The following is a 14,311-nucleotide window of genomic DNA, read 5'->3' as shown; positions in this document are numbered from 1 at the left end:
ATGTGCGAGAAGTCTGGCACTGGTAGCAAGCCCGCATGACCTACTGGGAGAGAACGGACTTCATCATGGCGGCAGCGGGAAAGAAGAAGTCCAAAGGAGGGTTAGACCACGAGCAAATTATAATGCAGTTTAATCAAATGAGGCAGGAGTACAGGAGTATTATGGGGAAAATAGGAGAGCTGGAGATGGAAGTCAATGAGCACGGGTAAGAAGGGATTTTTAGAACGGGTGTCATAAACTGACAGACATCGATCAATCGGGAGTGCCTGTTTGAGCGTGTCACTGAAATTGAAAGTACGATTTAGTTCGTTCTGCCTTTCGTGTCGTCCCATTGCGAGTGTATAGGGGTTGTTAAATCTCTGCTATTGTAGATCAGTGGCAGCATCTTGGTAACAGCTTCGTCAAGCAGCAGGGACTTACATGATGTCCAAACTAACTCTATTGTAGAATGTTAAATCTGAACCAAAGATTTACGAATACTAAAAAAAAAGTTTTCAATGTTGCTGCTGATGAAAATTCTTGTTCCATATCAAGATCAATCCCATCAACAACTCGCAACGTACAACTCCGTCTCAAATATTCATCCCTTCACCTCGATAGGCCCCTGTCACTAGAAGCCCCCACCTCTCCACCCCACGAAAACATAGGGTATTTGCCTTGCCTGAGAGGATGGGGTATTTGTATTTAAGTCAATAATTGTTTTCCCGAGGTGGGGGAAGGAGTGGGAGGAAGAGGCTCCAGTGACTAGTGTAGAGCAAGGTGTCTTTTTTCATAATTTGTCAAATTTGTAAAATTGATTTAATATGTGAAGGCCCGAGTTTCTCATGTCACAATAACACCAAACTCTTCCCTGACTGTAGAATTGTAATTGAGGCCTTGAAAGGTGTGGAGCCTGAAAGACGATGCTTCCGGATGATTGGCGGAGTACTGGTTGAGAGAACAGTCAAAGATGTTCTTCCCGCGCTAGAAAATAACAAAGATCAGGTAAGTAACTCAACAGGTGCTATAGTAAGCTTATCATTTTCATGAGTTAAGTCATATTATGTTATATTATTATGTAGTTAGAAGTTTGCATAATTTGGTCCAATTTCTAAGAATAACTATCATTTAAACAATAAATATTGCATCAAAAGAACACAAATATTATAGTGGTACCCTAGCCTACAAATGAGCGCTACCAGCATTACCATTCTGAGAGAAACTGTAGTGCTACATATAATTAGGCCAACTGTTTTGCTAATCTGGCTGGCCAGAGTGCCTTTTACTGCTAACCAGGGTGTTATCAACGCATACACAGCATATTTTGTCAGCCTGTGGGGAACCAGACTGCAGAGTACAGCAATTTCTAGAATATTGTCAGTTCAATTCAAACTGAATGTTCATTCAACTCAGCAACAGATGGGAAACAAAAAGTAATTCCAAGACAATACAAACATTGAGGCAGCCTCTTACACTGAACATTTTAGAGCTGTGTTTTTGAAAGAGTGTAGTTTGTATTGGTTTCCCTAACAAGTTAGACTGCAAGCAGTCTCCTTGGTTCGAAATGCCGTGGGCAAAAATGCAAAGAACGCAACACAAGGGAGCAGTTGCAAGTATGGAAGCTTGACATGCAAGGCCACTTGTAGCGCAGGTATCAGAAGACAAGCGAAAAGAGTCTCTCCTTCCGCTCATATTCCAATGCTGGCACTATGTCACATTCACAGTCACACTTGCCTGCTCACTTGTTTTGCATTCTTCCCCATGGATTTTCAAGAGTGCTTCCACCCCACTAACAAGTGTTTACACCTAATGTTTGTTTGCCATACATCACCAGATTTCAGGCCTAATCAGCAAGTTAAAAGATACACTAACAGCAAAGGAACAAGAACTTACAGCATTTAAAGATAAACACAATATCCACGTAAAAGGAGACAAAGAAAGTCCACCAGAGGACTCTGTGCAGACATCAGACAAGACTTCCGGGGTCCTTGTAGCTCAGGACAGTTCATAGGATAGTGAACTGCTCATCTTTTTATGTGTCATGAACATTATTTATCAAGAATTGTGCACATCAAAGCTGTATTGGCAGCATTACATTGGAGTCTTCAACCTTTACCGAGTTGTTGATCAGCTTGCAGGTTCTTATAACATCAAGACTATTGACAACTGATCACCAAGTGGAACGTTGCACTTCCATTCATTCATGATAAAATTCTCCAACAAGGACAATGAAAGAGTAGTAAGGAGAATTTGGAGATTGATAATTTTGAAGGCTTGGATCTTGTAGTTTTCACTGGTTTGTTTTGCGGTGGTTGTTTTGAAAGGTTTGGAGTTTTTACTTAGCATTACCTAGGGGGAGAGGGTAACCAAAGCTAGTAATCTTCAACTACCCCCTCCATAGAAAACCCTAATTGGAACATCAATTTGTTACAATCCCCAAATACCCCCTTCCCCCCACAATTGAAAACACAGACACACAGTAGAAATGAGCAAAAACACTCACATAGATAGAGAGAGAGATACAGCGATACAACCCGTAGACAGCAGGGCATTTGTTCATTTAGAAAGTTATTTACTTTCAAGAAAGTCTTTGATGTACAGTCACTTTTATTAATTATTTTCTTAAGTCCAGATTCCAGAAGCTATAATTTACTTCATATTTGGATAGCTTTGTCGTAAACATGAAAGCCCAATTCAAAGTTCTCTTTGCAAAATTAGTTCATTCACAAAGTCAATTTAATGCAAAACAAACTGCTTTCATGCCATAAGGTTTTGCACCAGGCTACCATGCGATCAGGTTTTTTTCCCTTTTTTCTCACCCCCTTTCGCCGAAAAAAAGAATGCCTGATGACAGGTTAGCACTCAGCTGCTTTTGATAACAGGCAAATAAGATAATGTGATGTAGACAGGAGAACAATGCAATAAAATATCAATACTCTGAATTCTGAATAAATGTTGTAAAAAGATGTTGATCTCTTGAAAACTATTTACATTACATGAATTAGATCCTTGAGGTCAGAATTAAGGATAATGTATTCACCAATATTGTGTTTCATATCAAGTATAATTATAGCAAAACGTGATAACACAAAGAAACTCAGCGATGATACAGTGACTCTTAGGCTACAGGTCTTTTTGGATAAGCATTTGCAAATTATAATTATATTAAGCACTTTTTTCAATGTTCAATAAAGTACTTAGAATATACACGTAGCTAATACCAAACACATGTATTTGCTCCACTACTGCACCATTTTAACACTTTAAACCAAGAGAATGTGCAAAACATGAGCCTATTATTGTTCTGTAGAATTTTATTTTGTTTTTGTCATTTGCGAGTGCTTATAAGTGATGGATGCGATTTTTGGATGATGCAGGATGTATTTTTAAAAACTAGAAGCCAAAATACTAGAAAATGACCATAGTGGTATAAAAAATCCGTTCTTTAATGGTTTAACATGTAACACACATGAACAATTTGATCATTGCTTGTATATTTCCTCACCACTTTGGGGTTCGGAAAACACTACACAACTCGCAGAATGTCCATGGGTACCATCAAAATAGGTGTATATACATGTATTCTGAGTGTAGACATACATGGCTGCATATTGTATTATTTCAGTCTTGTTTTTGTCAGCTACAACAAACACAGTATCATGTTTTTGTCATTTTGTGGGGTTGCTTACTATTAAAAAAACATTGTGTGGATTTTCAAAGAGTTTCATGATGCAAGTTAAAGGGCTTGTTATCTCAAAAGAAATCAAGAGCTTTGGGCCTTTGACCAGCTTTGGGCTGTTTTTTTCCTTGTTGCCTCTGGGCAGGGTCTGGCGATGGAGCAGCCTTCACAACCAGGGGTGTTCTCCGAGGCAGGGGTGGTGACTTGAGCAGCCCCTGAGTGGGTGTCTTATGTGCATCAAATGGGATTCTTGGGCTCTCCTTCACACTGCGTCGATAATCTGTTGAAGAAATCACACAGAAGTTAAGTATCAACTACAACTCCTTTGCTCCCAAACATCAGCCCCACATCAAAATAGTACCGTTCTACTTTTCCATCTTGGTGAAGCCCTAATAAAAGTATGAGCCTTTATGTCATACTGTTTATTATGTTGCACAAGTTAGTTCTGAATTTTTCAGTCTCAGGATGAATCCCTAGTGAGTGACCATTCAAATGAAAGCTTCTGAGCAGTTCTTTCATGAGGTACTTTTCATTATACTATACAAGGTGGTTCTAACTGTTAAGTCTGTGGATGTAACCCTAGTGCGTGACCATTCAAATGAAAGCTATTGAGCAGTACTTTCTTGTGGTACTGTTTATTATGCTCTACAAGGTGGGTCTTCCTTTCAAGTCTGGATGAAACCCTAGTGTGTGACCATTCAAATGAAAGCTATTGAGCAGTACTTTCATGTGGTACTGTTTATTATGCTCTACAAGGTAGGTCTTTCAAGTCTGTGGATGAAACCGTTATGTGTGACCATTCAAATGAAAGCTATTGAGCAGTACTTTCATGTGGTACTGTTTACTATCCTCTACAAGGTGGGTCTTCCTTTTAAGTCTGTGGATGAAACCCTAATGTGTGACCATTCAAATGAAAGCTATTGAGCAGTACTTTTGTGTGGTACTGTTTACTGACCAGTGCAATGTGGTTCTAACTTAAAACTCTGGATGAAACCCAATAATAATAATAACTAGCTGTAATTGTAGATTTAAGAGTGTGTTCGAGTTTTGGTAGGTTTGGTATGCTAAAAAAGCAAAGCAAATTTTGTGCCTGAGCTGTTAAGAGGGCGTGGAACTAGCCTCCCTCCAGCAGGGGTGAAAACAAATGTTCTCATTAACCAAATTTTTCAAAAGTAATAAATTTGGAGTCCAGTCATTGTAACAGTGGTTGCTGTAGTGATACACCATTTTAGAAAATGTACAAACCTTGTGCTGTATGTGCAGTGTTTTTTGACATCTCGATTCTAACTCTCTTGGAGGTTTGCTTTGGTGGGACTGATCTAGGGGGTTGATTCTACAGCAAGAATGACAGGAAGAAATCATTTCATTCAAAGCCCTAGTTTTACAGTTCAACAAACGACACAGACAGGATGTTGCAGGAACATAAGATATTGTAAAACAATGATATTATTGAAGGGTGAGGAGATTTCAAATTTGCATAATGTTCTTCCAACATTCTGTGGCCTTGCAACATGTTCCCTGTTTACCGCCATCCCACCCACCTCCACTTAAAGTATTTCATATATATACTGCCCTTGAAATGTATCCCCATCAATGTGGTATTCTTTCTGACTGACAATTCAAAACAAAATAGTGTGAATATTGTGATTTTTTGTTATAAGCAAAAGTGATACTGTTCTAAGTTTACAAATTACAGAAAATAGATTGTAAGCAAAAAGCCCGAATTTGATGAATTTTTGAATATTTGAATAACTCTGCAGTGAGATTTTCTGTTTATACTGTTTTGCCCTCTGTTTTGAGTCTCAATAATCTACACAAAACATAAACAGTAAAAACGTTTTTATAAAACACAAATTTCCACTTGGTTAACTTTTAATCCTGGGTTAGCATTAACTGTTTTTCGAATAACCCGTCCATGATTACAACGAATTAACTTGGCCTGAACCCGTGATCCAATCAAAAAACAACACTTGGTTAGCAGTCAATTTGAGCCCGCAATATGGTCATGTGATACTTTTCAGCAGATACCTTGTTTTGACAGGTGTCAATTGAGCACACATGAATGTCCAATATCAAAGAAGTACACTGTAAACCAAGGCTGCCTGTCTCTGTCAACCAATTAGCTGGAGTATGGCTGCCACCTTAAGCAACTCCATTGCCGTTGTCATTGTGTATATGCGCCCACGAGCAATACCAGAAGCCATGATAACCTTGAGAAAATCTATTCATGGGTTTCCTTCCCTTTCCTATATGAGTATGGTGCTCTGCTTGCAGGACCAAAGGGCCGCTGGAGCCCCACTGAGTATGGTGCTCCACTTAGTGGCCCTTTGGGCTGCCAGAGCAACAATCCTTTTGCTCGGCACCAATAATAGCAACCTCTGGGTGGGTCCAACACTGGAGGTCCTGAATTCTCAGACTTCTGCCAAATCTTACAAATCTAATTGCCTAACAATACCAAACAAACACGTTGCATGTTCAGAAAATTGGATCTGGCAAAAGGTTGCAATTCTTGATGCTGACCAACCAGATTGCAGCCTCTGGGGACTGTCATTGTTATTATCACTGGATAATGTCTATCATATCAAACAGAAAGCTGTCACCAACCTTCAGTTTACTTGTCTTGCTTTTTTGTGGTTCTGTACTTGGTGTTTTAGCTAAACATTTTCTAACAAATGCTGGCGGAGTTGAATTCTTCTGAAATTTTGCAAATGGCTCACAGCTAGAACTTGCTGCTTTGCGAAAAACTTTCCTGTCAACAGTTCTAGACGATGTTTGATCCTCTATTTCTGGAGAAAGTCTTGTGTCTCCATTTACAGCAGAAGCTTCACTCTCACTTGAGCCATTAACAAGTGACTTACTCGATTCATGTTCTTCACTCTTGTCACTCCCATTTGTCAATTTTTTACAATCACGTTTATGGTCACTGTTTGAATTTTCACTAATTACAGTTCCATTGCTGGTATCAACCAGAGATTTTTTCATTTTCTTCTTCTTTTTCTTAGATTCACCTTTATCCTCTTCAAAAGTTATTCTTTCACCCAAATGAGACCCAACATTTAAATCATCTTCACTATTTTTCCTCTTTCTCTTTTCTTCTTTCTTCTCTTTAATACAATCCTTGCCCTGTTTCTCTTCTTCTTTTTCAATTTCCCCATGTTTCCTCCTTTTTCTTTTCTGTTTTGCTTCCCTAGTGTGACCTTTTTCACTGCAGTTTTCCTCAGTTGACCCATTTACTAAATCTGAAGACTTTTCTGTTGTTTCCCTCTTTTTTCCAAGAGGAATCCCATCTGAGGTTTCACCTTCTTGCACAGGGTCTCCTTCCTCAAGTTGCCCTGGTTAAAACAAAGTGATTCAAGTCTTAAAATGAGCATAACATAACATAATAACCAAGGACAACAATTTATTCTCTATGGAAACAGATATGTTAACCACATACTGTTCACGTCATAAGGGACTATCACAATTTAGTTTCTTACCTGTTGATTGTTTTCTCAGCCTGTAATAAATTTGAATAAAAAGAGAAAACATAAGGCATGGCAAATTTGGATCATTAAAGACATTTGATCACTGCACAACTAGGAAATCACAGATCAACTGGCTGATTGCAATGACTGAATGACTTGATAAATGATTAGAATGGCAGGTTGAACTGTGAGACTGTTTGGCACAAAACAGAATGACCAGCTGGCTGGCAGGCTGGGTGGTTGGCTGACTGACAGACTAATGACTGACAGAAGGACAAACAAATGGATGGGTGGGAAGACTGGCTGGAGGGTAGATGGACAGATCGATGGATGGATGGACTGACTGACTGCCTGTCTGCCTGCCTGACAAAGCTAACCTCTTACGGATGGGTAGATGGACAGACAGGCGAAGGGATGGATGTACGATGGACTGACAGATGGACAGACAAGCTGACTGACCAACCTGCCTTCTTTAGTTGTAGCCTGACTGACTGGCATACCTCACCTCTTAGACCAGCTAAAGAGCTGGTTTCTGTTCCTACCCAGAACATTTCTGTCGCTTGCTAAAGTGAACAATCTGTCAGCAACTTCAGAAAAATCAACCTCAGGAAATAAAAAATAAACAAAGCAATGATGTACAGTTCAAAACATGTTAATTTCTCTTAATTTTTTTAAAAAATAGTTCTACAGGGGCTGATGAAGAACATTCAAGGCCATCATTACATTCAAAGGTTAAAACAAGGACTGTGGAATACAGAAATATTAGAAACATGCTTCTTCTTGGTTTCTTAAAAATAATAACAATGAGACATTATGCCTTGCATGTGAGGATGGTCTGACTGGAGAGACCAAGTGATTTGATGGCGCTACCAAGAGTGCCAAGGATGGATGACGACGAAGGTGGTAGTGGTAGTGGTGGTGATAAAGATGAGATGACAATGATGATATAAACTGAAGATTTCATGTTGTGTAATATGCTACCTTGAAATATTAAAAATCAGCTTCATAGCGAGGTCTACAGACAAAAACAAGAGAAATGAACAAATATGCCCATCCAATTTCTTTTGCTTGTCTCCTCTAGGACTCCCTACCAAGCTGAATTTTATTAATAATATTGAATACAGTCTATTACATGTACTACCTTCAACCCGACAGTCTTCAGTGTTTCATCTGCTTCATCAGTATCACACTGAACAAGACACTCAAACAAACTTTTCTTCACAGCACCAGTAACAGTCACACTACAAGGAAACAGATCTAATAATCAAATACTTCACAAAGAAAACTAAACACGGCAAAACAATATTTTCCTTTCATTTTGCTCCAACCGAGGGTCAACACTAGTCTTGATATGACAGCTCTCTAAATTCTCCATGCTAATTAGATAATTAATTTACCTTTATTAACTTTGAGTTGGTAATTATTTAATATTATTAGCTTAGTGTTAGAACTAGACACAAGTGGTATCACAAACTGAACTTTCATAAGATTGAAAGTGGTCTGTTTGTTAAGAAATAAGCACGGTTAAGAAAAGCAGAAGACTAAGCTATAATGAGTAGACTTCTAAATGATAATGTGGTAACATCAGGGATCAAGCACCCGCAAGGGTTGTTAAGCCTACCTGTAGTTACTGGACAAGATAGTGTACTTGCTCTACAGTCCATTACCCTCCTCAGGAGGACAAATGGGCTCATAGGTGAACTGTAAGGGTCACCCAGTGAAATCCTATTGGGTGGTGGGAGAGTGGTAGCCTTACCACAGACTAGCACACCATCAAGGTGGGGGAGGGGGAGGGGAAGGGGGAGGGGAAGGGGGGAGCAGCAATATCCCAGTCATTTCTTGCTATGGGAACACATGGAACTAGCTGACAGCCAACAACTAACGACATGTAAATTCAGTAGCTGAAGATGGGCTTATCAACAGATGAAATTTCACCTGAAAAACAACACCTTGTGAACATTTTGAGGAAAGCTAACTGAGCTGCTTAGTTTATTTGTTATCTACATCCCTGAGAACCAGCAATAAGTGCCAGAGCATCAAACTACCAGGCTCTACAATACCAGTCCTGCAAATTATTTCTGACATGATGTACATGTATGTAGAAATCTTACTTTTTAGAGTATGCTGCCAGGAGGAATAGTGGATCCAGAAGTTTTAGCAAGACAGAAGCAGGAACCTGTAGACAGAACGCATGAAAACAATAAGCATTGAAACAATACATGTACCTCTTGTGCAAAAGTTTTATGCTTACAACAATGCATGTGATATCCCAGGGGTGGACTCGCATACACTGTACAAAAAGGACGGGGGTGCTCATCATGCCTTTTGGAGGTTAAAAAAGCAATTTTTGTACCTTGTGAGACGTTTTAGCCTTAAAAGGTCCACAGCGGGAGCTTTTGCTGTACCTTTTAGGGTATTAACCTGAAAAATATACCAGGTCGTGTTTTTCACTGCTGTCAATCACCTTAGGTGACCTTGCAGGAAATAAACAGGAAGCAGTTCATTTCAATAGGTTCAAAAGGTCATGACTGTGAACTGTGATAGATAGAATGTAATCCATTTGTTTGCTCTTTGTTTACGGTGTGTCGTGGTTATGCTTAACAGCAGTGAAGACACAAACATGGGTTAGGACCCTAGTCAGCCTCCGCCATTTTCGACACCATCAAAATTATTGATATTTCATGGGGAAGTGAAATCTTATTCTTTTACTGTAAGTTGTGTTCCTGAAAGTATGTTTAGTAATGGGTTACCATTAGTAGTTTCACAGTGATTTCCTTCATTTCGACATGCCCCAAATAAAATATAATAGACAAACTCTCGCATGTAAACAAAAACTGTGGCTGACTAGGGCCCTTTAATAGTTCACATGCATGTTATTGAAAAAAACAGTTTGTAACAAATGATGCTCTTGTACCTTGTCATCAACAACACTTTCGAGCTCTGCTACAAACACAGACACCATGTGAAGGCGAATTCCATCAGGAACCTGAATGAAAAAAAACTTAACTGTTCACTACCTGATTGACATCCAGTTTCCCTTTTCCATATTAAGACATTATCAAACAGACAAGTAATGAGAAAATGAACAAAATCGTAAAATTGGAAGATCATCTTGATGTGACCAAATTCTCAGAGTAAATTTAGCCATGAAAATTATACAGCAATTAAGGAGTAAGAAGAATTTGTACTGTATGTACATTTACATGCATGGATTTTTACTGACACAGAAATATATATACCTTATTTAATGGTTAGACAGATAATATAAACATGGATATTTTAAGAAAAGTGAAGTGTTTTTTCTCACTCCAGAGGAACAAAAAAAAGCAAGCAAAATACACTGTCACACCTACTTGGGATACAAGTACATCCACTAAGTGTACACCACCATTTGTCACAGCAAAATGCATGCTCAAATATCTTTGAATCTATTGCTCAGGGGTTTCATTTACATTGACAGCAGGAGGGCAACTGGTTTTGCCTTTTTACCTTTAATGATAGCCCTAATTGCTTCTACATTAAAAGGAAACCTCTGTTAAGGGAGTTGTGCATGATGCATAAAAATAATTAATTCACATACTGCCTGATTGGTAGGGTTCATGGGCTCTTCATGGAAAATATTGCTCACTTCGCTAACCAACCTGACAGAGCAAAATTGTTTATTGTTAGTACTTACTACAGAATATTCCTCTCTTATAGAGTACACAGACTATTGCAACAATAACTTGATATAATTTACCATTCTTCCCAGGCAGCTTTCTTGAGAAAATTAAAAGTTTCTTTCACAAAGAAACGGATGAGCTGAAAACAGAGGAAAACAACATATATTAGCACGAAATTGCTACGGAGAAAGAAAACACTTCACTGTAACATGGTTATGGGCTAAGTGTCCATCTTGCCAGACTTTCTCCTGGTTTTGGCAGTATTAAGTAACCAGGGGTATTTTTTCCAGGGGATCACCTCTGGAATAGCCTGCTAACACAAGCAGATTTCCAGCTTTTGCTTTATTTTTTGGTGAAGTGAAACAAAAGGCGGAACTCTGTCTGTGTTCCCCTAGAAGGCATGCAGATATCCACTCTAAGGTTATATCCTGGGATTAAATTTACTATTACTCATTTATATCCCTGGGTAGAGAGGTACACAGCAGGGGTTTCAATAAGGGCCAGGCACCAGGCAAATTGACTGGCTGTCAGGAAGATCTTGCATGCCTGGTTTGACCATTACAGGAAAGTTTTTCTTATTAAGAAGTTCAGTTCAAAAAACTTTTCCTACCCGTAAAAATCAATTGCTTTCCTGATGAAAACTTAAATGAAACCCCTAGTACTTGTTAGTATATTGACTAATACAGTGCAATGATCTTTGCCAGGGCTCAGCCCCAGACCACTCAATCTGGAGCTCTGAACACTAACCATTAAACCATCGCAGATCTCACCCTGTAACATGAATAACGGTATAATTTTTATGATTGATTAATTCTATTGCTTATGGTGGCTTACCAAGTAAAACTTGTCCAGTCTGAGCCGGTCTATTCCATGCCATTCTCTTTGCATTGTTTTGAAAAATGTTTTGATGAACAGTAGGGCTGAGGAGCAATAAAGTACTTCTATCAGTGTTTGTAAGCAAATCTACATGACGTAATATTAAAATGATTGCTTTGTTTCCAAGGTAAAAAAATGTTACTATTCATAAAAAGAAATAATGATAAATACATTTTTAATAGCTTGTAGTTCTTGTTGTTCATGAAAACTAATGAATAAAAATCAAAACTTAAATCCTGTTTGGTTACTAGAAAATAATGCTTTTTGAGAAATTAGAGTGTAGATTAATTACAAGTTTCCTCTACTATACCTGATTTTTCATTCCTAAAGTTGAGTACAAGTTGAGAGATATTCAAAGCCAGTTCTTCCTGTCAATAAATGACCACAACAGAGTTAGTCTCAATTATGCTTACAGTTGACACTAGATCTGACATCCAATGTACCAATAATTTTATCACTGTAAATCCTATCCGTGACACACCTTTTCAGAGCTAACAGAGAGATAATGAGAGTTTTTATAGGACCTCGGGTATGGGTCACACTTTTTACTTTTCGCTATAAGTAATGCTTAATGGTTAATGACATTCACCAAAAGCTACCAAATTGGCCCTACAGGCAACACAGGCCTTATGCTTCACTGACACCAAACGAGCATTCCAAAAATATTCCAAACACTCTGTGTTTAACAGTTACCACATGCACATTAAGTCAGGACATACTAATTTAAGTAGATAGCTGTTTACATATACCTGAATAAGAGGCTTATCTGACATCCACATACAGTAGAAGAGACCCTTCCATATTTTCAGCAAATCTACCTCGCTGAAACCTTTAAAAATAATTTATACTTCATTAATGCATTCTGGAAATTTTAATCCTAGTAATAAAGCAAACTTACATGTGGATACATGTAAAAGTAGCTATGTAGGGCATCAGACTCTATTTCCAACCGTCATTGAAATACATGCGTTTATTTTTAATCCTTTTAGGTTTAGATTATGCAGTCTTTCGTAAAATCTCGCGCTTGCTTAACTTACAGCGGACATGGTCAACATGTATAACACACAGCATTCTAAGTGTTTATTTGTCTCAGTGTTTATAAGCAAGTTAATATTGTAATTTAGTACCACGGTACCTGGACCATCCTTTGGCCGGCTGCTTATCCAAGCTCGAAGTTTACTCACAGCTCTATCTCTGATTATCTTCTCGTTATTCGCCAGTTTCTTCGCGAAGTGTGCCTCAGCACCGCCGGCCGCCATCTTAGATTTGCAACCACGTGCTGCTCAGGCGCATGCACAGTATTGGCACAACCGCTGAAGACCAAAGAGATTTAGTAGATGTAGTGCGTCACGAAATGTCCCCTGTGTGGCATGAGGTTCAAGTTCCTGAAGTCTCATCTCGATGCAAAAACCAAATGTTACGCATTTCGTGGTGTGGTTAACCATACAGTAACCGAACTGATGAGATGGAGTCTGGCAATGCACAAATGTTCTCAAAAATTTTATTTCAACGCGGAGCGCTTATGCAATTTACGCGCCACGGTCCCCACCGTCCAGGGTCACTGTATTTACTCGTATAAGCGCCGTCCCGGGATAAGCGCCTCCCTCGAATAAGCACCTAAGGGCAAACGTCGCATTTGAGACAAAATAAGGAAATTAGTGCGGTCCCTGACCCTGAATAAGCGCTGCGCTCCGATGTGGGGCTTATTCGAGGAATTCCGTGTAACTTAGAAACCACTTCAAAGCAATGGAAACTTTTTTTCATCAAAAGTTGGGAAATGATGAGACAGTGAGATTGAAGACTGAAGATACCATCGGTAAAGCAATTGAAAAATGCTGGAAGAGAAGCTAAGAGACGCGTGGTGACACCATTAGTTACTGTAAAATTTTTATACAGAGAGAAAATATACTGTCAAAATAAAATAAAAGATTTCTTTTCCCGTCTAATTTTTGAATAAGCGCCGCCCTCGATCGAATAATGAGTTATTTAAATAAGCGTAACCTGCGTAGCTGGTGAAATCGCGCGGAATAAAGTTTTGTGGCGGTATTGTAGGCGCGCGGAATAAATTTTTCGTGGCTTCGGCCCTCGCGATTAGCGACTGCGCGGCCAAAACTTCATTCCACGCGCCTACAATACCGCCAGCTACGCAGGCTAAAATGAGCGCCGCGGTGCTTGTTCGAGTAAATCCGTATGTACACTTATTTGTGTCTCTACTTTCTCTCTTTTATTTAATATGTGAAAGCTGTGAAAAGGATGTAGTTCCCAGCTTGACCAGTACACCCTACGGAGAAGCAATTACGAGTAAAAGGAACGACGCCCCTTGACATCCACTTCTTTTTTATTTGTTTTCTAAGCTTTTCAATTTTTTAATGGTATATATATCATAACATTTACAGGAAACATACCTGCGGGCATTGATACAAGTTTTATCAGATGCATGTGAAATTGTCTTTGGCGAAAGCCGATCAGTTTCAAAACTTAATTAAATAAGTCACTGAACCACCGGAGGCTTCATTTCATTGACTTCATTAGCACATAACGGAAAACGGGAAAGCACAACTATCACAAAGTCAAGATGACATTATCTTTCATCAAGCTCTTGATTTTTTTTTTCACAGTTGGTAAAACTGAGTGATTGTTCGCACGTACTA

The 14,311-nt window shown here is 38.9% G+C and overlaps 2 protein-coding genes across 4 annotated transcripts; one reads left to right on the top strand and one right to left on the bottom strand.

Moving 5' to 3' along the window:
• The first annotated feature begins 17 nt into the window (after positions 1–17).
• On the top strand, positions 18–2,945 carry LOC110055314 (prefoldin subunit 2-like). The gene is made up of 3 exons (XM_020761695.2): positions 18–205; positions 861–984; positions 1,814–2,945. Exons 1-3 carry the CDS (start codon positions 36–38, stop codon positions 1,988–1,990), a joined length of 471 nt encoding a protein of 156 aa, XP_020617354.1. The 5' UTR covers positions 18–35; the 3' UTR covers positions 1,991–2,945.
• Positions 2,946–3,404: 459 nt separating this feature from the next.
• On the bottom strand, positions 3,405–12,947 carry LOC110055327 (ribosomal RNA processing protein 1 homolog A-like). Of its 3 annotated transcripts, none has more exons than XM_020761711.2 (14): positions 12,796–12,947; positions 12,410–12,489; positions 11,971–12,028; positions 11,619–11,704; positions 10,862–10,923; positions 10,703–10,763; positions 10,037–10,108; positions 9,234–9,298; positions 8,264–8,363; positions 7,628–7,725; positions 7,135–7,154; positions 6,263–6,990; positions 4,904–4,991; positions 3,405–3,938 (listed from the first exon to the last, which is right to left on the bottom strand). In XM_020761711.2, exons 1-14 carry the CDS (start codon positions 12,917–12,919, stop codon positions 3,733–3,735), a joined length of 1,848 nt encoding a protein of 615 aa, XP_020617370.2. In that variant the 5' UTR covers positions 12,920–12,947; the 3' UTR covers positions 3,405–3,732. The 3 variants fall into 3 exon arrangements, with proteins under 3 accessions (XP_020617370.2, XP_020617369.2, XP_089150953.1); XM_020761710.2 differs by having other exon boundaries at positions 8,255–8,363; positions 12,796–12,945; XM_089294827.1 differs by lacking the exon at positions 4,904–4,991 and having other exon boundaries at positions 3,786–3,938; positions 8,255–8,363; positions 12,796–12,945.
• Between the last annotated feature and the right edge of the window lie 1,364 nt (positions 12,948–14,311).

Source organism: Orbicella faveolata, unplaced genomic scaffold, assembly GCF_042242905.1.
Source record: "Orbicella faveolata isolate gen_17 unplaced genomic scaffold, um_ofav_v1 contig_25, whole genome shotgun sequence".
NCBI lineage: Eukaryota > Metazoa > Cnidaria > Anthozoa > Scleractinia > Merulinidae > Orbicella > Orbicella faveolata.
This window is presented reverse-complemented; position numbering and strand designations above follow the sequence as displayed.